At 50.0% G+C, this 25,996-nt stretch overlaps 1 protein-coding gene across 1 annotated transcript in view; it reads right to left on the reverse strand.

Moving 5' to 3' along the window:
• Positions 1 to 16,724, reverse strand: part of CD9 (CD9 molecule) — a 29,435-nt gene extending 12,711 nt beyond the window's left edge. Inside the window, exon 1 of the mRNA XM_009907259.2 lies at positions 16,564 to 16,724. Coding sequence (XP_009905561.2) covers positions 16,564 to 16,629 — 66 coding nt within the window. The 5' untranslated portion in view covers positions 16,630 to 16,724. The remainder of the gene's footprint in view (positions 1 to 16,563) is intronic.
• Between the last annotated feature and the right edge of the window lie 9,272 nt (positions 16,725 to 25,996).

The following is a 25,996-nucleotide window of genomic DNA, read 5'->3' on the forward strand; positions in this document are numbered from 1 at the left end:
CATCCAGTTCCAACCCTCCTGCCATGGGCAGGGACACCTCACACTAGATCAGGTTGCTCACAGCCACATCCAGCCTGGCCTTAAAAACCTCCAAGGATGGGGGAAAAAAAACAACAACAAAACAATCCCTAAAGCTACAGTGCTGAAAGGAAGAGGGGGAAACACAGGCTGTTAAACTAGCAGTGTTGCTGTGCACTGATCTGGAACAAAGCAAACAAGTTTTAGATAATAGTTGGTTTTATATTGTTAACATCTCTGCCTGTGCACCTCCAGGATCCTCTTAACACTGGTGTCTGTCTGTGGCAAGTTGTTGTGTGCCTAAATCAGCTGCTGGGTGAAACACCTTGCAGAAGGCATCAGAGAAGTGCTGCAAGAGAGGCAACTGCAAATGGTAGGCTTGCTTTGAACAGGCTGCACACTCTTTCCTTTAAAGCACAGAAACCTGAGGTCATCTTGCAGGGAAGAGGAGAAAAAGAAACCAAGCTGGAGAGTGTGTTTCTCAGCTCCTCCTCTCCTTTGAGGACCAGAATGCTGGAGCACCCCTCCTATGAGGTCAGGCTGACAGAGTTGGGGTTGTTCAATTTGGAGAAGGAAAGGCTCCAGGGAGACCTTATTGTGGCCTTCCAATATCAAGAAACCTGGTGAGGGACTTTTGAGGGTGTCAGGCAGTGATAGGACTAGGGGGAATGAATGCAAGCTGGAGGAGTGAAGATTTTGGTAAGACCTCAGAATGAAGTTCTTCCCCATGAGGGTGGTGAGACACTGGCACAGGTTGCCCAGGGAGGTGGTGGAAGCCTCATCCCTGGAGGTTTTGAAGGCCAGGCTGGATGTGGCTCTGAGCAACCTGCTCTAGTGTGAGGTATCCCTGCCCATAGGAGGGGGGTGGAACTAGCTGATTCTTGTGGTCCCTTCCAACCCTGACAATTCAATTCTATGACTATTCAAATGGTGAAAGAACTAAACCATCCTACAGCCAATCCACCAAGTCTAAGCAACTCAGAAGGCTCAACAACCTTCCAATACATGAAGGGATCCTACAGGAAGGCTGCAAAGGGACTCTTCACGATGGTATCTAACAACAGGACAAAGAGGAAAGGTTTGAAGCTGAGGGAGAGAAGGGTTAGACCAGATTTCACTATCAAAAAAAGCTTTCCAGGACAGATCTCACACTGCAGCAGACAGAAAGCATTTCAACTTAAGAATGTGCAACAAGCTTAGACATTCTGAAGCTTTGATAAGGCAAAGCATGCATGAGAAAAAACCCCAAACACAAAGCCTTATCTCTGATACAGAGTTCCTCCTAGAAGGGAGCAATATGCTTGACTTGTGGCCAAGGAACTGGGAAGTGTTTACTGATGTTATTTTTCAGTGAGAATGTGGAAAGTATTTCTACAGAAACCCCCTGTGGGTATAGTCATAGGGATGGGATGGGTTGGAAGGGACCTCCAAAGGTCACCAGGGACATCTTCCACTACATCACACTGGCCAGTGCCCAGTCAAGACTCACCTTGAATGTCCCCAGGGATGGGGCCCCAACCACCTCCCTGGACAACCTGTTGAAGGGGTCCACCACCCTCCTGCTAAAGAGCTTGTTCCTAACGTCCTTCACCAGCAAGCCAGTCTCCCTGTGCTGTCCCCACGGGAAGCCTGAGAGCCTTCTCCCCACAGGAGTGTTTGCACTCAAAGGCAGGCACAGGATTGCTGCTCATGGCTCTCTTTGTAGAATTGTCAGGGTTGGAAGGGATCTCCAGAATCAGCCAGTTCCAACCCCCCTGCTATGGGCAGGGACACCTCACACTAGATCAGATTGCTTTAGATCTGCCTGGCCTTCAAAACCTCCAGGGATGAGGCTTCCACCACCTCCCTGGGCAACCTGTGCCAGTGTCTCACCAGCCTCATGGGGAAGAACTTCTTCCTAACATCCAATCTCAATCTACCCATTTCTAGTTTTGCTCTCTTCTCTAGCCTCTTTGGCTTGCTCTTCCAAAAACATAAAACACAGGGAGAGCTCTGAAGCCTCACTCAGGATGAGGAGAATGGAGCCAAACAAGGGTTTAAAGGAAGGCATATCCCTTGCAGCTTCACAGCAGAAAGCATCCCAAGTGCAGGGCTGAAGGGCTCAGGTATCAGTCAAGAGTGAGAAAGAGATGGTAGAAAAACCAGCATTTCTGGTATGGCAGGCACCTGACTCCCAAGCCTGCCTTGAAGAGGAGCTGCAGGGGGTTTACTGGGAAAGAGATGAAGTGATAGACAATGCAGAAAGAGCCAAACCCAGACAGAGGGCTCCAGACCTACGTAAAAGGCACTTTGGTGGTGTCAGGGGTGTGTAGGAGCAGGCTTACTCACAAAGTACTCAGCAAGAACAAAGCCTGCACTTCCCTGCTGCTTGCCTTGCTAGGGCTATGCTGACCAAATAAGTTTAAGTCATGCTTCATGAAGGACCTGGACAGTATAGTGTGTGACAACAGCATTACTCCCATTTATTGTGCCTCAGCAGCACCCCAGGGGAAAGGAGAGGGGGACTAGCTCCCACAAAAAGTTGCTGCTTTACCTATACTCACTGCTACAGCATCACCTGAAAAGAGCCTTTACAATCCCAGCTCACTTCACTCCAAAAGCCAAGAGGGCTTAGGGATGGAAAGTCCTCATGCACTGCTTCTAACTTACACTTAAGCCACCCAGTACTTAATAATCCTCCCAGACTCTGTTCCCTAGCTCAAGCAGTCCTCAGCTTTTGCAGGCACCCAGAAGAGAAACCCTCCAGCCTCTGCTTGTTTTGCTAGCAAGCCATGAATTGCAAAGCCACAAGCCTGAGCACACCCAGCTGTCTGCAGCTACCTGTGTCTGTGGTTTGACAGCTCAGTGTTCAGGAGCTCAGGGGCACGCTGCAAATGGAGTAGGGCACAGCAAACAACTGCAAGCTCCAGACCCAGAGCTGATCCTCCTGCAGGCCTTTAAGGCATCCAGGTCTGAAGCACCTATTACAGGAAGGATCTGGAGGTGCTGGGATTTCTCCAGAGAAGGGCCATAAGGATGAGCAGAGGGCTGGAGCTCCTCTCCTATGAGGACAGAGAGAGTTGGGGATGTTCAGTTTGGAGAAGAGAAGGCTTCAGGGAGACCTTCTTGTGGCCTTCCAGTATCTGAAGGGGGCTACAAGAAAGCTGGGGAGGACTTTTTAGGGTGTCAGGTAGTGATAGGACTGGGGGGAATGGATTCAAGCTGAAAGAGGGGAGATTTAGATTAGACTTCAGGAAGCAGTTCTTCACCATGAGGGTGGTGAGAGACTGGCACAGGTTGCCCAGGGAGGTGGTGGAAGCCTCATCCCTGGAGGTTAAGACCAGGCTGGATGTGGCTGTGAGCAACCTGATCTAGTGTGAGGTGTCCCTGCCCATGGCAGGGGGTTGGAACTGGATGATTCTTGAGGTCACTTCCAACCCTGACAATTCAATTCTATGACTATTCAAATGGTGAAGGAACTAAACCATCCTACAGCCATGTAGATAATCCAAGTCCAAGCAACTCAGAAGGCTCAACTGCCTCCCAATACATGAAGGGATCCTACAGGAAGGCTGCAGAGGGACTCTTTATGATGGTGTCTAACAACAGGACAAAGAGGAATGGTTTGAAGCTGAGGAAGAGCAGGGTTAAACTGGATCTTAGAAAGAAGTTCCTCAGTAGGAGGGTGGTGAGACTCTGGAAAGGCTGCCCAGGGAGGTTGTAGAAGCCTCTTCCCTGAGGGTCTTCAAGGCCAGGTTGGATGAGGCCTTGAGCAGCTGAGTGTAGTTGAGAAGTGTCCCTGCCCATGGTGGGGAGGTTGGAGGAGATGATCTCTGAGGTTCTTTTCCAACCAGAGCCATTCTATGATTCATAACCAACCTGGTTGGTTCACACACAGTGGAGGGCAGACATACCCAATACGGGTCCTTTCAAAAGAACAAAAGGTGAACTCTGGGTGCTGGTGGGCATGATGAAATGACTTCAGAAAGTCCTCCTGGGAAAAGGTTTTCATGACAGAGAGCTATAGAACTTATTCTGGGATCACAGAAGAGTGGTAATACTCAAGCCTCCACATCACTAGAAAAATGGTAGGATGAAATCAGGAGGTAATTCTCTCCATGATGGACTAGGGACACGAAAAATAGCAGCTCCTTCTTGCAAGAAAGGGACTTTTTGTCTCGCTTTAAGGAAAGCAGCCTTGTGTCTTCTCAGTTTGTGCTCTTCCTACCCACAAAGGCTACTGAACTGAGGGGGGGAAAGGGCAGTTTTAAAGCAGAAGGCAAGAAAGCAATTTGAGGCTGTAGGTTTCCATCAAACCACTGTGAGACGAGGCCACCACCACTATCCCCAGAGGAAGAGGCAAGCCCAGCCCCATGGGCACCCGCTGACACTTGGCAGCCTCTCAGACCAAACCTGGCACGCCACAGGCTGCTACATGGCCACCTCTCTGCTCACAGATGCTGTGCCAGAAGCTTGCTGGCAGCTGTATTTTGGGTGGGTTTGGGAGCTGTATTTTTCCTCCCCAGGAAAGGGGTGCAGGTCCCTGTGCCCAGGCTGCATAGCAGCAGAGCCCTTAAAGAGCTGGTTGTTGAGGGTGGTTGGCTTTCTTTCATCCCAGTGTTTTCCCAATCTAACAGACTCTGTTTTGTCACAGGAGTTGAGCAAGACATGAGATTTCTAAATAAGTCTATCCTGTGCTGAGGAAAAGACTTAAACTGTCAGTTTTCCTCAGGTTAGCCATTTGGGGTGCAAAAACCCTGCAAAATTAAGGGGGAGAAGGGGAAAGCAGCATTTGGGAAGCCTGGGGGTAGGATGTGCCTGGGGTAAAGAGGATAGGAAAGGGAAGTCAGGATAAAGGGTTTATTAACCCATCTGTCCAAAGTGTGAAGCTACTCACTCAGTGCATTGGAAGAACTTGTGGCAGTGATTCTCATGCACTGGTCCAAGCATGCTACCCACAGCCCTGCTCAAGCTAAGAGGTGTCCTTGTTTTGCCCCTAACCATCCGACACCTCCCAGTTCATTCTGCTTGACTCAGCCCTATTCTGTAGCTGCAGTTTACAGCAAGTCAATGGAGGTGATTCTGCCTCTCTCCTTCACACTTCAGACCCCCACCTTGCAGTCCTACAGCCAGCTCTGGAGACCCCAGCACAAGCAGCACATGAACCTGATGGAAAAGGACCAGAAGAGACCCACAAAGATGATCAGAGGGCTGGAAGCAGACAGAGGGAGTTGGGTCTGTTCAGCCTGGAGAAGAGAAGGCTCCAGGGAGGCCTTCCAGTACCTGAATGGGGCTACAGGAGAACTGGAGAGGGACATTTTATATAGGCCTGTGGTGATAGGACAATGGTTTTGAACTAGAGCAGGGTAGGTTTGGATTGGACACTGGTGGCCCAGAGAAGTTGTGTTTAAGAGCAGGCTGGATGAGGCTTTGAGCAACCTGGTCTAGTGGAAGGTATCCCTGCCCACAGCAGTAGGGGAGGTGTGTGTGGAAATAGGTCATCTTTAAGGTCCTTTCCAAAGTCAAGGCCTTCTATGGCTCTAGATGCAAAGCAAGGATAAAAATATCTGGTTATTCTTCCTCTAATCCTTAGGGAGATTTCTTAGGCTTCCCCCCTCCCAACACATGCAAATACATCCCAAAGCCTCCAAAGCTCCACTCCTACACACATCTTTCTGCTTATTACAACACTAAACCCATTTTCTTTTGGTCTGTTTCCCTTTCTTACACAGCCCTGCACCTCCTCCTGCTAAGGACTTCCCTTTTCCCACCCATCCAGCCCCATGCTTCAACAAATGTTTGCTCCAAACTCAGCCCTTTCCATTGCTGTGGTCTCCCCCTACACAGTTTTGCTTCTGGGCATATCTTAAGGTGCGTCCCAGTGTTGATGTTTGACACCCTGCTTTTTTAGCCTTCCATGTGCCAAGAAATAGCTGACAAAGGATCTCTACCATTGCAGAGCACAGCCCTGACCTGGTTAAAAGCAACATCCCAGCTCTGCTTTCCTCACCTCAAGGGGCAATGGATATAAGGAAGGATATATGGATATTAGGAAGGATGTTGACTTGCTGGAACGAGTCCAGAGAAGAGCAACAAAGTTGGTGAGGGGTTTGGAACATAAGCCCTACGAGGAGAGGCTGAGGGAGCTGGGGTTGCTTAGCCTGGAGAAGAGGAGACTCAGGGGTGACCTTATTACTCTCTACAACTACCTGAAGGGAGGTTGTAGACAGACAGATGTTGGTCTCTTCTCCCAGGCAAGCAGTACCAGAACAAGAGGACACAGTCTCAGGCTGCACCAGGGGAGATTCAGGCTGGATGTTAGAAAAAAGTTCTATACAGAAAGAGTGATTGCACATTGGAATGGGCTGCCTGGGGAGGTGGTGGAGTCGCCATCACTGGAGGTTTTTAGAAGACTTGACGGGGTGCTTGGTGCTGTGGGTTAGTTGCTTGGGCGGTGTTGGATTGGTTGATGGGTTGGACGCGATGATCTTGAAGGTCTCTTCCAACCTGGTTTATTCTATGTATTCTATGTATAAACTACAGCACAGGAGCTTCCACCTCAACATGAGGAGGAGCTTCTTCACTGTGAGGGTCACAGAGCACTGGAACAGGCTGCCCAGAGAGGTTGTGGAGTCTCCTTCTCTGGAGACTTTCCAGCCCCATCTGGATGTGTTCCTGTGTGACCTGTGCTGGATTCCATGGTCCTGCTCTGGCAGGGGGGTTGGACTCTATCTCCAGAGGTCCCTTCCAACCCCTATCATCCTGTGACTGCACTTGGCTTACCTTCATGAACTGGGAGCATTCAGGCCTGCTCCCAATCAGTTCCCACTGCATTTTCCCTTTGTCATCTCAGGTTTCTTACATATGGGACTCCTGGCAGAAGATTTGCACAGGGGATTTAAGATGTAGATGTAAGGATCTTTGTGTGACCAGGTATTAAAAGCCTGAGCTTTTCAAACTAGGAAGCCCAGGTTTTAGTATATGTATTGCTGTGTCATGCATTGGGAAGCTGGAGAGTTTCTTTTGGGTTTAATCACTGTTTTGCAAAGGCCATTTTGTTCAGTCCCTTCTGACCTCATTACCTTGATCCACCCCAAAGGACAGTCCCCACACTAGCACCTATCTGCTGCAGACAGGCACCTTACAGCATCTTGCCTTTCTACATCCAGAAACATCTCAAGGGGCTCAAGGTCCAAGCAGTTATCAAGTGATAGCTTGGAGCTAGCTGGAGCTCCTCTCCTATGAGGACAGACTGGTACAAGCAGTGCTGGGGCTCACCCTAAGTACCACAGGACCTTGGCTTTTTTTCCCATCCTGCTATTATTTTTCACTGCCAGCCTGTTGCTGGCAGGAGGATGATGACATGAAGGTGGGTGAGGGTCTGGGAGAATATGGAACATGTCCAGAGAAGGGCCATGAGGATGACCAGATGGTTGGAGCTCCCCTCCTACAAGGACAAGCTGAGAGAGCTGGGGTGGTTCAGTTTGGCAAAGAGAAGGCTCTGAGGAGACCTTATTGTGGTTTTCCAGTATCTATAGGGGGCCTACAAGGAAGCTGGGGAGGGACTTTTGGGGGTGTCAGGTAGTGATAGGACTAGGGGGGATTGGATTCAAGCTGGAAGAGGGGAGACTTAGATAAGGCCTTAGGAAGAAGTTCTTCCCCATGAGGGTGGTGAGACACTGGCGCAGGTTGCCCAGGGAGGTGGTAGAAGCCTCATCCCTGGAGGTCTTTAAGGCCAGGCTGGATGTGGCTCTGGGCAACCTGCTCTAGTGTCCCTGCCCACGGCAGGGGGGTTGGAACTGGCTGATCCTTGCCAGGTCCCTTCCAACCCTGACCGTTCTGTGATCAAGCTTTCACAGGGGAACTCTCCCTCCCACTCCAACACCCACCAGGTTACTACCAGCCCTTCCTCCACTTCCACAGCAGGGAAGATCTGACTCAAACCTTCCTCTGCATCAGGCAGACAACTAACTGCCTGTGCAAGACTCTGCACATGGCAAAGGGGTTGAGAACATTAGGAGCAGTAACAAACTGTCTGTTTCTGTTCTGTTACTTGCTGGCCCTCTATAAATAAAACCCCACGAACAGTAAGCACAGAGGAGGTTCACCGTCCAGCTAAACCCCTCAATTACAGGATTAGTGTCATCCACAACAGCAAAGGTTGGCAAACTTCTGGAGAGAAAAAAAACACACACACACACCCAGCCAACCACTTTCCCAACAGATGTGTAACAAATGCTAGCAGTTGTATAAGAAACTGCAGCTATTTCCAAACTCCTCCTTCAGGGAGAGAAAAGCAGCAGACTGCAAAGGCAGTATTTTCTTGCTGCTTAGGCTGGCTTCAAGAACGTTGTGGGCTAAGTTAATGTCACAATTTCTTGCAATAAAAGGGTGCTCCAGTACAGTAGGAGCAGCATTACAGAACTCCTGAAGCACTGCCAAGACTGGTGCCCATTTCATACAAGTTCCTATTCAGAGGCCAGTTGACTGTATCTGCAATTTACATTGCAAATAGCAGCTAGGGCTGCTAGAACTCCAAGCACAAGCAGCTTCCCATCAGGTTTCTCAAGACAACACCCTCCAACTCCATTCCTGACTTCACAGCACTGACTAGAAGTGAAAATACATCCAGCTGAACCCAGGCAACAGTTTGGTTCTCGCTCTGCAGGCAGCAACCAAGTATTTTGCTAGCAGGAAGCAAAAAAGTAGCTATCTGCTGCTCCTTTGGTGTGTGCATGCAGACACACACATACATGTTTCAAAGTGTCCAGAGAGGGCTATGAGGATGAGCAGAGGGCTGGAGCTCCTCTCCTGTGAGGACTGAGAGTTGGGGTTGTTCATTCTGGAGAAGAGAAGGCTCCAGGGAGACCTTCTTGTGGCCTTCCAGTATCTGAAGGGGGCTACAAGAAAGCTGGGGAAGGACTTTTTAGGGTGTCAGGGAGTGATAGGACTAGGGGGAATAGATCCAAGCTAGAGGAGAGATTTAGATTAGATATTAGGAAGAAGTTCCTCACCATAAGGTGAGACACTGCAACAGGTTGCTCAGGGAGGTGGTGGAAGCCTCATCCCTGGAGGTTTTTAAGGCCAATCTGGATGTGGCTGTGAGCAACCTGATGTAGTGTGAGGCGTCCCTGCCCATGGCAGTGGGGGTTGGAACTGGATGAGCCTTGAGGGCCCTTCCAACCCTGACAATTCTGTGATATTTCCCTATCCATCCTGCAAATCTTCACCTGAACCCCGAAGGCCCTCTACCGAAGCCAGAGCACCGAATTGCTCCTAGCTGCTCCTGCAGCAGATGAGAGTACAGCTCTGAACAAAGTCACGGGTATCTTCAAGTTACAGACAGAAGGAAAAGAGCCCTCCAAGCCTAATCTTGCTCATCTTGCTCCAGCAGGCACTCCCACAGACAACTGCATTTGTTTACAACACAAAGCAGTCTGAAGAGCAGAGAGCCAGGACAAGCTGGCTGCTTTATAGTGCGAAGGAGCAAGAAAGTGAACTTCTGAAAGGCTCAAGAGGACCTCTGAGCATATGCTGCGGCACTGCTTCAACCAACAGCACAGTAAATCAAGTAGCAGCAGCAGATGTCTTCAGATTCCACAAAACTCACAAGGGAAAAACCCCAAGGTTTAAGTTTAATGATGCAAGGCCCTTGCTTTTGTTCAGTAGCAGCAGCAAGCCAGCGAGATAACAGGCGGGCTGGCGTGCCAAGTGCTCACACTGCGTGCACTGAGCTGCTCAGCACAGCCAGCAGCTTCACCAGGAAAACACTTAATCACCAGGGCCAACAAGCCTGAGCAAACCCCCTCCGAGTTCAGGGAGCTCAGCTAGGGGCAGCCACTCGTTACACAACTCAAGGTAATCAAACACGTGCTCATGCTAATGTTGTTCAACACCAACTCTGGCCAGCCCACTCCACCGCTTGGCTTTAAGGCACATCATGTGAAGTTTCCATTGACTTCTTGCCAAGCTCAAGCCAGCCTGACAGGAAAAAAATATTAATCCTTTGTATTAGCTTCTGTGGCAGCCTCAACACCTCCCTTCCCCACCCCAAATCAAAGCCCAAACTTCCAAAGGCTTTAACCGGTACAGCTTTCATTACAGATCAGACCCAAAGAGGTTAGGGCCAGTACTGGAGGTGCTGAGAGAGAAGCACTGCCTGCAAACTCGAGTAGCAGGATACCAGCAACACAAGAGTGATTGCACATTGGGATGGGCTGCCTGGGGAGGTGGTGGAGTCGCCATCACTGGAGGTTTTTAGGAGGAGACTTGATGGGGTGCTTGGTGCCGTGGCTTAGTTGTTTGGGTGGTGTTTGATTGGTTGATGGGTTGGATGCGATGATCTTGAAGGTCTCTTCCAACCTGGTTTATTCTATGTATGTAACTTGTTCTATGTATGTAACAGCAGCAAGGAGCCTGGTTTATAGAGCAATACTTGAACTGAAAGGGGGAAAAATGCAGCCACCACTTATTCCCACACTTTGGAGAGGAGGCTGGATCACCTAACCTGATCTATTCAAGCACAACAGTGAAAACTTTCTCTACAAATGCAAAGCTTAATGTGTCCAGAGAAGGGCCATGAGGATGATCAGCGGGTTGCAGCTCCTCTCCTGTGAGGACAGGCAGGGTTGTTCAGTTTGGAGAAGAGAAAGCTCCAGAGTGACCTTATTGTGGCCTTCCAGTAGCTGAAGGGGGCTACAAGAAAGCTGGGGAAGGACTTTTTAGGGTGTCAGGGAGTGATAGGACTGGGGGGAATGGAGCCAAGCTAGAGAGAAGATTGAGATCAGATGTCAGGAAGTTCTTCATGAGGGTGGTGAAGCACTGAAACAGGTTGCCCAGGGAGGGGGCAGAAGCCCCATTCCCCAGGCTGGATGTAACTCAGGCAACCTGCTCTAGTGTGAGGTGTCCCTGCCCACAGCAGGGGGGTTGGCACTAGATGATTCTTGAGGTGCCTTGCAACCCTGAGAATTCTGTGATGAACCAGATTTACAAAGTACTAGCAGCAGCCATCCATGGGTTCCTCTCCCCACTTTCCCTTCAGGCCACAAGCACATTTGGACCAAAGCTCTGGAGTTCCAAATGTTTCAGAGAACATCATGCTAGTGAGCAGCACACCCAGCCTGGCCTTGCCATCAGGCCACTTATCACAGTCTAGCACAGCATCCTACAAGGGGGGTCCTCAAGAAGGGTTATCAGAGCATGGCAGGCAGTGGCATTTCCAAGGACTAACCTCCCAGTTTGTATGCCAAGGGCTTACAGATTGTGCAAAGACACAGACAGAACCTTTAGAGAATGAACTAAAGGCTGCTGAACACCATTAGATAGGTACCCCTTGAACTACATAATCCACACCACCTGCTGGAGAGACACCACCAGCCCTAGAGCTATGTCCTCGTCTTCCAAACCTTCCACTTCTCAGACTCAGCCCTCAGTTCTTGCTCTCTGTATAGTCAGGCCCTAACCACTACCTGGCCAGTCATGACCTTACAGACCTCAAGCACATTTCCCTGTTTTTAAGGCAAGGAATCCAAATTCATTCAGTTGCTGGTAGCAGAAACCCTCTTCCTATCCCAAACATTACCACTATTTTCCTTCTCAACATGGGCAGAACACTAGAGCAGCCCACAGCACACCATGGATTTACACAATGGGACCATCTTTTTCTCTTCTTCAGGTCACTGAATTCTGAAGCTGGTTTTCCTCTGTGCATCCACCTGTGAAGCCATTACAGACCCTTTTCTCCCAAGACTTCATTGCTGCCACTGAAACAAGGAGTTCGTAACTCCAGGCTCCTTCTTGCCCCTACCTCCCAGCTGTTACTTGGTCTTTGGCAAGTGTCACACCACTTCTCACATAGCCTGCTAGGTTAGCATGCACCCACCTGCATTGCTGGGAATAAGATGCTACTCAAGCACCAGGTTGTTACTTCTCATGCATTTACAGATTAGCTGGCACTGTACTGCTTACCATGCAGTTGACTCCTGCATGCCAGTTCTGCCAGTTCTCTCCCCTGCAAGAGAGCTCCACCTCAACTCAGCCCTGCCCCTGCTCAGCCAACCATTTCATCCTCCCAGGATCTTACTCCAAGGCTGCTTGGTTTCCTTAAAAGCTCTGAGATATCCAGGAGACCCTGAACAAGTGAACAAACACCAAGTGGCCCCTTCCTCTTTCCAAGATCCAAGGCTTCTGATGAACAGTTTGTGTCACAAAGTCCAGCTTCCCCTTGCAGTCAGCATTCTCTCTTCTCCAGCAGCACACCTCCACCTGTACACCAGCTTTTTAGTTGGAAAGAATCTTCTCTGCCTTTTCCAGAGGCATCGTGTGTACCACTCTACATACCCCAGAATGGCATCAACCAAAAAACATCCAGGCTCAAATCCACCACATTCCAGCCTTCCAGCACTGAGGTGGGAGGTGAGAGCAGGAGGCTCTACCCAGTCACAATGAGCTAAATGTTGTATGAACCTGGAACAGCGTTTACTGTTGTTGTTCCACTACCTTTTCATCAAAGGTGATGAAGCCTGTGAGGGATTCAGAGACAGGTTAGAGCACAGAACTCTCCCCATGTTTTCCCCAAGTACCTGCAGTAAGAGCTAGTCTCACAGCACATCACTCCCAACATGCTCCTACATGCCTGAACCAATTGCAGGACTCCCCAGGAAGCTCCCTGGTCCTAATGTGTCTGGAGAGGGATATGTTAGTTGGGTTTGCTCTTGCAAACTGTTCCTGAAGCTTTTTCTTTGGCTAGCCTTATTGTACTGCTGCCTTTGGCTTGCCAGCATTTAGCAACCTTCACCTCTTTCCCTCAGCATAGCTCCAGCTTTGAGTTTCCCAGGTTGTGTTTTATTCCTCCCCCCCCATACCAAGCTGTTTCATTTTTTTGCTTCCTCTTGCCCTCACACAAATCTCTGATGGGGGTCAGAAAAAGCCACCTAACATCAAACTACAAATACCTTCAGGTCATTTAAGTTCCTTACCTGTCCTTTTGAGGCAACTTGTATATTAAAAAAGGAGTCCTGTGTGTAAAACTTGATCACAGCTTCACAGGACCTTGCACCTTCTCTTGCTTCAGGAGGTGCACTAAACCTGACTACAGCATCATCCCCAAGTAGCACCTGAACAACAGCACCCCACACCCATGAACTATTCAGAAGCAAGCAAAGGCTTCTTCCTCTTCTTGAGGAGGGGTTCCCAAGGCCAAGGGCCAGTCACTGACTGTGCCTTCAGTTTTAGGCACTCAGGCATATCACTTCTGCTCAGTTTACTTCCATTACTTCATCAGCTTTTCACATCTCCCAGTGCCATAAAAAACATCCAAGCCTTTATCAATGTTGTTCCCTGCCTCTAGTGCTGCCTACCCCAACATACCTGTCTCTTTACACAGAGACAACATAGCAGTTTCACCTGACATCCATCAAGTTTCTGGGTTGCATAGAGGACTCCTTCCTCACACAGATGTGCCAGCCAGGAATGAGGTCCTACTGGACTTGCTGCTCACCAACCAAGAAAACCTGCTCTGGAGTATCTTGGTTAAGTGACAGCCTTGGCTGCAGTGATCACAGGACTGTGGAATTTGGGATACTGCTGAGCACACTGAAGGTTAGTTCCAAAACAAAGGGTTTAGATTTCTAGAAGAGCAAACTTCACTGTGCTCAGGGCTCAGCTGGAAAGGAACCATAGAAAGCTCCCATGGAGGACAAAGGAGCTAGCAAGTGCTGGGAGTTTTCCCCTCAAGAACAATCTCCCAGACACATAAAACCAGTTCATCCCCTCTAAAGGCAGGGGAAGGAGGTGGAACAAGAGAGACCCTTGGCTTAATCCTGAGCTTCTGGGTATGCTCAGAACCTAAAGAGAAATGTACCAGAGGTGGACAAGCGGAACATTACCGACTGAAGATTACAAGGGCATTACCAGGGTGTGCAGAGATGCAGTCAGGAAAGCAAAAGCCCAGCTTGAACTGGAATTGGCCAAAGAGGTTGAAAACCTCTATGAAAAGGTTATTCACATGCATTAATAACAAGCAGAAACAGAAAGACACTCTAGGCCCACTATTAAACAAGAGAGGTGAACCAACAACACTGAAAAGGCAGAGGTCCTCAACTTCACCTCTGTCTTTACCAGTGTTTTGGGGACCCAGGCCATGGGAACAACAACACAGGTTGATGCAGACACAGATCCACCTTCACTGAAGCAAGAGCTGCTGTGTCAGCTATTGCAGGTGTTTGATCTGTACAGCTCAACAGGCCCAGGTGCCTTCCACCTGAGGGTGCTAAGAGCTGGCTCATGTCCTTGTGAGGCTTCTGTCTGTAACCTATGAGCAGTCATGGAGATCAGGAGACATCCCTGAAGATGGGTAATGTCACCTCCAGGTAGAAGAAGGGCTCCAAATAGGACCCAGGTAATTATTACACTGGCCTAGATAGGTGGTCTGTGGGGTGGGTGGGGAACTGGCTGACAGGCTGTACCCAGAAGATGGTAATCAATAGTTCTTTCTCAGCCTGCCAACCAGTCACAAGCAGGGTCCCCCAGGGATTGATATTGGGCCCAAGGCTGTTTCATATCTTCATAAGTGATCTGGCTGTTGGGATCAAGAGCACCCTGATGAAGTTTGCAGACAACACCAAAATGGGTGGGGAGGTTTACACTCCAGAAGGGAGAGCCACCCTCCAGGAAGACCTGGACAGGTTGAATGAGCAGGCTAGCAAGAACCTAATGAAGTTCAGTGGGGACAAATGTAGGGTCTTGCACCTAGGAATACATAACCCAGGGATGCAGCTCAGACTGGGGTCCACCTAGCTCAAGAGCAACCCTATAAAAAGGGACCTGGGGGGGTCTTGGTGCACATCAAGCTCAGCATGAGTGAACAGTGTGCTGCAGCAGCAGCAAAGAAAGCCAACAGGATACTGGGTTGCATCAACCAGGGCATTACCAGCAGAGATAAAGGAGCCATTGTCCCACTCAGTGCGTGTCAGGCCACACCTGGAGCACTGAGTGCAGTTTTGGTCCCGGCTGTACACAAGACACAGACAGGCTGGAAAGCATCCAGAGCAGGACCAGATGATCCTCAGGGTCCCTCCCAGCCTGGCATTCTGTGACCCCTCTGCTCAGCCTCTCCATGAGTCACAAGGGGCAGTTAGCATTTTCCTGGGCCCTTGCAAATTCTCTGCACAGCTTCCCTCAAGGGCAGCCCGGTTCCACTCTCTTACTTTGCTGAAACTCATTTTTAAGTCGAGAGATGATGACAACTTAATCCATTAGCATTGTGTCTTCCAGTCATCCCATGTGCAATACTGTAACTGACTCCAGAAATGGTTTCTTCCCACAGCTCCCAGTTAATTTCCTTGCATCAGAAGGTGAAAAGGAATCACAAAAGGATTTCTCCACTGTAGCTGTAGCAGATAGCCCAGAGAAAATTCATTTTTGGGGGAGTCTCACACTTCACACCTATACATCAGGCACACAGGCAGTTGGGCTGTATGGCCCTCTGTCATTTGCTGCAAGGCAGATGGTGCAAAATTCAGATGTCCATGGTCTGAGTGCTTGAGAAGCAGCCACAACCTCTCAAGTGAAGCCATGCTTTCTGACACTGCCTGGTAAACACAAGCCAGGGAACCGAGATAGGATTCCCACCGACGGTGATGGGGTGCTCCTACAGCTTGAACTTGCTGAGGGTTTTCTTTACAGGACACTGCCCAGAAGATACAAGGCAGAAGCCACAGCTTCGGCCGAGCCTCTCGACAAGATGGGTCCGTACGATCACAAGCACTACTTCGGGAGGCAGCAGCTCACCACCGCCCGTCACAGCCTTCGCACCGAAAAAAAACAAACCCACAAGAAACCAAACAACCTCCCGAGAAGTACCTCCCGCAAAGAGAGTTTCTGGGCGAGCTGCTGGGGGTGCGGAAGCCACCTCCACCCCCCGCATCCCCCCGTAATGTTAACAGGCGGGACACGCAGGCAGCCCTACGCTAAGCACGGCTTTATCGAACGCACACAAAAAAGGTTGGGAAATAAAACACCTCGCCGGGCGTTTCACGGCACCGCAGCACGTTCAGCGTCGCAACAGGTAACCGGCTGCCGCTCCCCACCGGCGGCCCCCGCCCGGGAAGACGCCAGCTCCCGCGGGGCAGGACGACTCAGAACCCTCCGGTGGGGATAAGGGAGCGAGAGGCACCCACCCCAGAGCGCCCCAACGCGGGAAGAGCGCCAGGAGCCCCGCCCGGCTACGCCGAGAGCCGCGCAGGGAAGGTGCCGCCGGTCGCCGCCGCGCCCGGAGCCGCCCCGCCCGGGCGCAGGTACCGTGGCCGCCCCGGCAGCGGTGGGGGAAACGGCGGCAGCGTAACGAGGGGGAGGAAAGCAGTGCCGGGAGCCCCCCCGCCTCACCCGCCCCTTCCCGAGTGGCGTGAAAGTGAAGGAAAAAGCAATAAACCTGGTAAAGCACAACAAGGGAAACCAAAGCCACCGCTCCCGGCAGGCTGCCCTTCCCCACGCGGTTCCCAGGAGCTCCCTCCCGAGCAGCTCCGGCGGCACAGCCCCGCCGAGCTCCGCGGCGACCGTGCCCCTCACCCAGAAAATGAAGTTGAAGCCGAAGAGCAGGTACTTGATGCACTTGGTGCCTCCTTTGACGGGCATGGCGGCGGTAAGGTGGCGGTGGTGGTGGTACGGACAGTCACCAGCAGGACACCTCTGCCCAGCACCACTCCTTAAATCCGGCTCTCCTCAGGTCTCTCCCAGGCTCGCCCTCCCCGTTGTGCCCGGCCCCTTGCTCGGCCCTCTGCCCGCCCCTTGCCCGGCCGCCCAATTGCCAGCTCCCGCCACCGCCCCGCACCTGCGGCCGCCCCGCCCCGGGACTGGCCTCCCGCCCTCCACCCCTCTCCCATTCCCGCCCCGCCGGGGCCTCCGAGGGCTGGGGAACCCCGGGTGGGGCGAGGGTGCGGGGGAAGGCTGTTCTTCCACCCACGGCCTCGGGCGCCGCGGGCTGGGGTGTCGCTCCCGGTGCAGGGATGCTGCGTCCCGGCGCCCAGCTGCCGTCGTCCCGGGGAAAGAATTCGGTGGTGTAACAGCGACATGTGCAAAACCCGGCCAGCTTGGAGCCGCGTTCCAGCCTGCTCTAGCAGAGCTTTATCCACTTCAATGCCTCAGTCAGGTTTTCAATGGGTTCTGTTAAGTGCTTTAATCTTTCGAACGTGCCCGTGCAAAGTTACAAGCATGCAATCTGGAAACATCGGGGTGGGATGAGTTTCATCCCGCACATGCCCTTAGGTCACCCCAGTTGTGAGAGAAAACCTGTTAAATTTGGGCAAAGAACTTCCCTTTGATTTTTTTTTAACGGCAAGTTCAGCACTCAGCTGCTGTTAGCTCAGGCATGAAAACTGAGAGCTTGTGCCTCCCTTGGTCTTTAGTGCAGAGTTAGTAGAAATTCAGCACTTTCAGACAGTCAAAACAGCAACAACAAAAAGCAATCAAACCCTAACCAAACAAAAAACCCCAAACCAGACAAAATCAAGCCAAACAAAACATCAAACAAACAAAAACCCCCAAGCCAAACAAATAAAACCACGAACAGCACCAGAACAAGAGGACACAGTCTCAAGCTGTGCCAGGGGAGGTTTAGGCTAGATGTTAGGAAGAAGTTCTGCATAGAAAGAGAGATTGGCCATTGGAATGTGCTGCCCAGGGAGGTGGTGGAGTCGCCATCACTGGAGGTGTTTAGGAAGAGACTGGATGGGGTGCTCGGTGCCATGGTTTAATTGATTAGATGGTGTGGGGTGATAGGTTGGACTCAATGATCTTGAAGCTCTCTTCCAACCTGGTTAAATCTATTCTATTCTATTCTATTCTATTCTATTCTATTCTATTCTATTCTATTCTATTCTATTCTATTCTATTCTATTCTCTATTCTATTCTATTCTCTATTATCATTTCTATTCTCTATTCTATTCTATTCTATTCTATTCTCTTTTCTATTCTATTCTATTCTATTCTATTCTATTCTATTCTATTCTATTCTATTCTATTCTCTATTCTATTCTATTCTATTCTATTCTATTCTCTATTCTCTTTTCTATTCTATTTTCTTTTCTATTCTATTCTAAAAAAAAAAAACCACAACAAAACCAACCAACAAACTAAACAACTAAAAAAAAAAACCAACAAAAACCCCCCACCCAACCAAACCAAATAACAAAACCCCAAACCAAACCCAACCTCTGGAGCAGAACAGGAAGAACAGAAGAATACTTAGTGAAAAGCAAACAAAAGCATGTTGGGGTTATCGTTGCCAAAACAAATGATAAGATAGGGCACATTCCAGAGCTCATACAGTGGAGGAGACATTGAATTGGGTAGCTGATTCCCCGAGCAGGTTGCAAAACATGAATATGTCTCTGCTAGAATGCAAGGCAGCAAAATAAAGAGCGAGGAAAAAAAAAGTCAGAGGTCTAAGCTGCTGCTGCACCACAGATAGGGATGGGAAAGGAGAATTTGGGAAGGGTGTTGGTATCCCGGGGTGCCTTAAGATGAGTGTGCCCAGCAGATCCAGGGAGGTTCCCCCCCCCTCTGCTCTGCCCTAGTGAGGCCCCACCTGGAATATTGCATCCAGTTCTGGGCTCCCCAGTTCAAGAGGGACAGGGATCTGCTGGAGAGAGTCCAATGGAGGGCTACAAGGATGATGGAGGGACTGGAGCACTGCCTTGTGAGGGAAGGCTGAGACACCTGGGCCTGTTCAGTCTGGAGAGGAGAAGACTGAGAGGGGATCTAATAAATGTAGATAAATATCTGAGGGCTGGGTGTCAAGAAGGAAGGGACAGGCTCTTCTCCATTGCACCCTGTGACAGGACAAGGGGAAGTGGATGAAAACTACAGCACAGGAGGTTTCACCTCAACATTAGGAGGAACTTCTTTACTGTGACGGTCACAGAGCACTGGAACAGGCTCCCCAGAGGGGTTGTGGAATCTCCTTCCCTGGAGACCTTCAAGCCCTGGCTGCATTCCTGTGTGAGCTGTGCTAGATCCTATGGTCCTGCTCTGGCAGGGGGGTTAGACTTGAAGATCTCCAGATGTTGACTTGCTGGAATGTGTCCAGAGAAGGGCAGCAAAGCTGGGGAGGGGTTTGGAGCACAGCCCTGTGAGGAGAGGCTGAGGGAGCTGGGGTTGCTTAGCCTGGAGAAAAGGAGGCTCAGGGGAGACCCTTATTGCCATCCACAACTACCTGAAGGGAGGTTGTAGCCAGTTGGGGGTTGGTCTCTTCTGTCAGGCAACCAGCACCAGAACACAGTCTCAAGCTGCACCCTCTGAACATAGCTGAATTTCTGACTGTGGAAATGAGATAATAATCAGCTGCATTTCTGCATAATAGAAATCAGTAATGGAAATCTGTGACCCTTGTGAGAAGCACTTCAGAATGATTTATTAGTTCACCTGGTGAAATTTTTTACTATTATTATTACTATTACTATTATTAAACCTGGTATTTTGCATGAGATGTGCATTACCTGCCCTTAGATTTTGCTGGATGGCTGAAGTGTTGTTTTTACCCTGTTGCAACAGAGAAGAGCAAACCTGGGATGCTGCTGATAGGGAGAGCTTACAAGGAGCCTCTTAAAACTACCTTGCTAATCACCTAGACACAACACTGGCTTAGTTTTCATGTCCAGATAAGCTGAATTAGTTTCTCCTGTTTTTAATGGGAACCCAAATGTCTTATTTGGGCCCACAGCAAAGAAGATAAGGGTTTGTTTCTCATGGGGAAAGGTTTTCCACTCAGACTGCTTTATCCAAAAGGCCTTGATCTTTTGATGAATGCAGGGAGGGAAAGGGGAGAGGCAGTCTATCTCCTAACTGTGTTAAAGGATGGTGGGAACCATGGCTAAGCACTGCAGAAGCACTGAGGTTCACAGCAGCCTCCTTGGCCCATTTCCCCCATATCTCTGTGTTCACATACATGTGGAAGGACAACTGCCAGCTAACTTGATGCCTTTAGCCTTCTCTGCATAAACAATTTCAGGTCTCTGGAAAGGTTTCTTTCCCTTAAAGGGCCAGGCATAAGTGATTTGAGCTGCAGAAAGATAAAGTATGAAGCTTTCCCCAGGGAAGGACAGGGATTAATGGAATTTCTTCAGAGTGTGGACTGAAGGGGACAAAAAGTAACAATTTTCTTATCTGGTGGATGAGAAGCTGCCAGCAGTCTGAATATGCAGCCCAGAAGGCCAATGGCAGCCTGGGCTGCATCAAAAGCAGCATGGCCAGAGATGGAGAGAGGGCTTCTGCCACTTTACTCTGCTCTGGTGAGACCTCACCTGCAATGCTGTGTCCAGCTCTGGAGCCCTCCACACAGGAAAGACATGGACCTGATGGAGCAGGTCCAGAGGAAGGCCATGAAGATGACTGTGGGAGTGGAGCATCTCTGCTATGAGGACAGGCTGAGGGAGCTGGAGGTGTTCAGCCTGGAGAAGAGAAGACTCCATCCTTCCAGTACCTGAAGGGGGCTACAAGAAGGCTGCAAAGCCTGCAGACACAGGATAAGGGGCAATGGTTGGAAATGAAAGAAGACCAGATTTAGACTGGATGTTAGAAAAAGTTCCTCAGCATGAGGGTGGTGGAACACTGGAATGGGCTGCCCAGGGAGGTGGCTGGGGCCCCATCCCTGATGATACTGAAGTTAAGGCTTGGCAAGGCTCTGAGCATATCTAGAGGAAGATATCCCTGCTGACTGCAGAAGGGTTTGGACTAGATGACCTTCAGAAGCCCCTTCCAACCCAGACCGTTCTGTGATTCTGTGCTGTCAATGACCTAAGAGTTTAGAATGACTCAGATGACACTGGAATAGAGTCTGTGGCTTCTTATTTCCTCTTGCTTCTCAAAATGTATGCCCAAGTCACACAGAGTCACAAAACATTAGGGGTTGGAAGGGATCTCAAAAGATCATCCAGTCCAACCCCCCTGCCAGATCACACAGGAACACATCCAGGTGGGGTTTGAATGTCTCCAGGGAAGCAGGCTCCACAACTTCTCTGGGCAGCCTGTTCCAGTGTTTCAAGTCAATCCATGAAACCTCAGGTTAAGTGCCTTGTTTCTTCTGGCCTAACTGTTCCAAGCAAATTTTCTAGGTTCTTCCTTGGATTGTTTTAAATGCAGCAATAATTTGGAATGGCTTCATGTGCAGGAGAGATGTGAAGTGGGTTAGTGGTTCCTGCTGGCTTTAGCATCTGAGGCTGCAAGGGAGAGGCTCCTCTTGGAGCTGGGGATTCAAGATTTGCATTCCACTGCAAAAGTGACTCATAGGATCAGTCACGCTGCTAGCACTGTGTCAAAGGCTGTGGCCTTTCCCCACTGTTTGGTATCCATAACAGCTAGAGTCTGGAAGATCTTATGCTGGGGAGTACATCTGTGTATCCTGGAAGTTTGTCTGCCTTCTGCCATGAGCAGGACTTGGAAGAATCCACAAAGCCCCACAGGATTTCACTAGAAATCAGGTCTTCCTTCAAAACTGGAAGTGCAGCTGGAGTAGAATCATAGAATCAATCAGGTTGGAAAAGACCTCAGAGATCATCAAGTCAAACCTGTTACTTAATATTTAACACCTCATGACAACTAAACCATGGCACCAAGTGCCAGATCCAAACCTCTTTTGAACACCTCCAGGGGCAATGACTCCACCACCTCCCTGGGCAGAACTTTCTCCCCACCTTGAGCCTAAACTTGCCCTGGCACAGCTTGAGACTGTGTCCTCTTGTTCTGGTGCTGCTTGCCTGGGAGAAGAGGCCACCCCCCACCTGGCTACAACCTCCCTACAGGTAGTTGTAGAGAGCAATAAGGTCTGCCCTGAGCCTCCTCTTCTCCAGGCTAAGCAACCCCAGCTCCCTCAGCCTCTCCTCACAGGGCTGTGCTCCAGACCTCATTGCCCTTCTCTGGACATGTTCAAGTGTCTCAATGTCCTCCTTAAATTGAGGACCCAGAACTGGACACAGGACTCAAGGTCTGACCTAACCAGTGCTGAGTACAGGGGAAAGTAGAGGCAAGAAGCCAGACCTCTCCTTTTTCTGTGCTTTCAAGTCAGTGAGATTTGAGGAAGATTAGAAGAGATTTAGGCCCTTCCTTGCAAATATTTGGCATAAGACCTTTGTGTATGACACTTTAGTGCTGATATTGTGAGGAGACCAACAGGAAAATCTCAGTGTGAACTTAGGGACCCTTTGAAAACTGTTTCACAATCAGTTATCATTTTCCATGCTCTGAGATAAAATGCATGGAAACAAAAGAAGCAACAAATCCAATGATTGATTATTTTGTTCTTAGCTGTTTAATGAAATCCTACAAGGGCAAGTGTAGAGTCTTCTGTCTAGGAAAGAACAATCCCATGGACCTGTAGGGGTTAGAATTTGATCTGTTGGAGAGCAGCTCTGGGGAAAAGGACCTAGGGGTCCTGGTGGACAAAAGGATGCCCAGGAGCCAGCAATGTGCCCTTGTGGGCATCCTGGGGTGAATTAGAAGGGCTGTGGTTAGTAGGTCCAGAAAGGTTCTGCTGCCCTTCTACTTTGCCCTGGTGAGGCTGCATCTGGAATATTGTGTCCAGTTCTGGGCCCTCAGGTCAAGAAGGACCTCAGGGAACTGCTTGGAAGAATCCAGCACAGAGCCACAAAGCTGCTGAAGGCAGTGGAACATCTCCCTGCTGAGGACAGGCTGAGGGAGCTGGGGCTCTTTAGCTTGGAGCAGAGGAGCCTGAGGGGTGACCTCATTCCTGTCGATAAAGATGTGCAGGGCAGTATCAGGAGGATGGAGCCAGGCTCTGCTCAGGGATGTCCAAACACAGGACAAGGGGCACTGGGGGCAAGTTGGAGCAGAGGAGGTGCCACAGGAGCAGAAGGGAAAACTTTCCCTGTGAGGGTGCCAGAGCCCTGGCACAGGCTGCCCAAGGGGGTTGTGGAGTCTCCTTCTCTGGAGACATTCCAAACCCACTTGGATGTGCTCCTGTGCAGTCTGCTCTAGATGATCCTGTTCTGGCAGGACCTTTTGGACTGGATGATCTTTGTAGGTCCCTTCCAGCCCCTAACATTCTGTGATTCTGTGTTTACATTTAAACTTGGAGTCACATTGAAAGTATCAGTTGATGGGTTGGACGCGATGATCTTGAAGGTCTCTTCCAACCTGGTTTATTCTATGTATTCTATGTATTCTATTCTATGTTCCAAACAATTCAGACTCTTACTCCTACCAGTGATGAAGACAGGTTGTTTGAGGAAGGAAGGCCATGGAAGATATCATAGTTTTACTCAGAGAAAACACACCTGAGTTTTAAGCTCTCACAGAAAAAGAGTCCTGATGCCCCTTCATTTTTCACAGCAGTTTGACACCATTGAATCTGCAGTTGTTCACTTGTTCTCCAGTGAAATGACCATGTAAGACGCATCATGCTGCAGGCAGCAGAACTCCTGCCTGGCTTTCAACATGTGAGCAGTCTCATGTCAGCAGGATGGGAGCTCACATCTGTCATAAACAGTGAGCTGTTGGTAGCGACAAAGGCTGTGACTACGAAGGCTTGCAAAAGACCATTTGGGAAATCATGACTCAAACACTTGCTCAGCTCCAGGGGTGATTCATCTAACTACTACTTGGATGTCTGCATGTCTCAGTCTTTTTGGTAGAGGAGAGGCTATTTTTAGAGCAGAGTGGGGCCAGGGGCTGGAGCTGCTATTGAGGTGTGTATGGTTATCAAGAGAGCCTGGGGGAGGATGAGAGCAGCCCTGAAGAAAAGGACATGGGGGTGCTGGTGAATGAGAAGATGGACAGGAGCCAGCAGTCTGAGCTTGCAGCCCAGAAGGCCAATGGCAGCCTGGGCTGCATCAAGCAGTGTGGTGAGGGATGGAGAGAGAGGATTCTGCCCCTCTGCTGTAGTGAGCCCTCACCTGCAGTGTTGCATCCATCTCTGGAGCCCTCAAAACAGGAAGGACATGGACCTGATGGAGCAGGGCCAGAGGAGGGCCATGAAAATGATCAGGGGGCTGGAACACTTCTGCTATGGGGACAGGCTGAGAGAGCTGGGGTTGTTCAGCCTGGAGAAGAGAAGGCTCCAGGTAGACCTAAGAGCAGCCTGCTAGTAGATGAAGGGGGCTGCAAGAAGGCTGCAGAGGGACTGTTTGCAAAGGCCTGCAGGGACAGGATGAGGGACAATGGTTTGAAATGAGAGGAGAGCAGATTTAGATTGGATGTTAGGAACGAGTTCTTTAGCATGAGGGTGGTGGAACTCTGCAACAGGGTGCTCAGGGAGGTAGTTGGGGCTCCATCCCTGGAGATATTCAAAGTGAGGCTTGTCAGGGCACTGGGCAACGTGATGTAGTGGAGGATGTCCCTGCTCACTGCAGGGGGGATTGGGCTGGATGACCTTTGGAGGTCCCTTCCATCCCAGACCAGTCTATGATTCTACAATTCTCGAGCACAGGGACCTTTGAGGTCTTTTCCAACCTTATTGATTCTATGATTCTATGACCCATGCTGTGCCACACCTCCCTTGCTGTAATATAGCACTGTGATGTGGGTGGTGAACTAGGGCAAGCCCTTCTAAGTGCCAGGTTAAAAACCAGGCCAACAGGAGTCATCTAGGAATTTTGTGGGACAAAGTGGAAAAATGTCCTGGCTTTTCAAGTTAATGAGAGATAAATACAGGTAGCATCAGGAAAGAATGAAATGGCTTGAGGTCACTGCCTCCCAGCCAAGAAAGTGTGTCCAGAGAAGAGCCACAAAGATGATCAGAGGGCTGGAGCTCCTCTCCTATGAGGGCAGACTGAGGGAGTTGGGGCTGTTCAGTCTGGAGAAGAGAAGGCTCTGAAGAGACCTAATTGTGGCCTTCCAGTATCTGAAGGGGGCTGCAAGAAAGCTGGGGAGGGACTTTTGAGGGTGTCAGGGAGTGATAGGACTGGGGGGAATGGAACAAAACTAGAAATGGGTAGATTCAGATTGGATGTTAGGAAGAAGTTCTTCCCCATGAGGGTGGGGAGACACTGGCACAGATTGCCCAGGGAGGTGGTGGAAACCTCATCCCTGGAGGTTTTGAAGGCCAGGCTGGATGTGGCTCTGAGCATCCTGCTCTAGTATGAGGTATCCCTGCCCATGGCAGGGGGTTTGGAACTGGCTGATCCTTGAGGTGCCTTCCAACCTTAACAATTCTATGATTCTATGATAAAACAAAGGCCACCGTGTGTTTTGTTTCACTGTGCTGGTGGGCAGGTGCCAATGTCCACCTAGGTCAGCTGTCTCCAAATTGTAACCCTTGACTAGTAGGCTAACAAGGTGCCATTGAGAATAAATGAAGCTGTTGGTCTAAACAAAAAAGCTTCCCCTGGTGGGAGTGGCTGGCATAAACTGGTGCCATCCACTCCATTGCCTCTTTGTTCTGTGGAATAGAATAGAATGGAATGGAATGGAATGGAATGGAATGGAATGGAATGGACAGAATTAACCAGGTTGGAAAAGACCTTTGAGATCATTGAGTCCAACGTATCATCCAACACCATCTAATCAACTAACCCATGGCACCAAGCACCCCATCCAGTCTCTTCCTAAACACCTCCAGTGATGGTGACTCCACCACCATCCTGGGCAGCACATTCCAGTGGCCAATTACTCCTTCTGTGAAGAACTTCTTCCTAACATCCAGCCTAAACCTCCCCTGGCACAGCTTGAGACTGTGTCCTCTTGTTCTGGTGCTGGTTGCCTGGGAGGAGAGACCAACCTCCACCTGGCTACAACCTCCCTTCAGGTAGTTGTAGACAGCAATAAGGTGTCCCCTGAGCCTCCTCTTCTCCAGGCTAAGCAACCCCAGCTCCCTCAGCCTCCCCTCACAGGGCTGTGCTCCAGACCCCTCCCCAGCCTCGTGGCCCTCCTCTGGACATGTTCAAGTGTCTCAATATCCTTCTTGATGACCAGTGGCCAGCTGGATTTAAGAGTTTTGTAAATGCTCAGCAGTGAGGCAAGGGTGTAGATATCTCCTTGAGTTAAGTGATT

This window comes from Dryobates pubescens, chromosome Z (assembly GCF_014839835.1).
Source record: "Dryobates pubescens isolate bDryPub1 chromosome Z, bDryPub1.pri, whole genome shotgun sequence".
Taxonomy (NCBI): Eukaryota; Metazoa; Chordata; class Aves; order Piciformes; family Picidae; genus Dryobates; species Dryobates pubescens.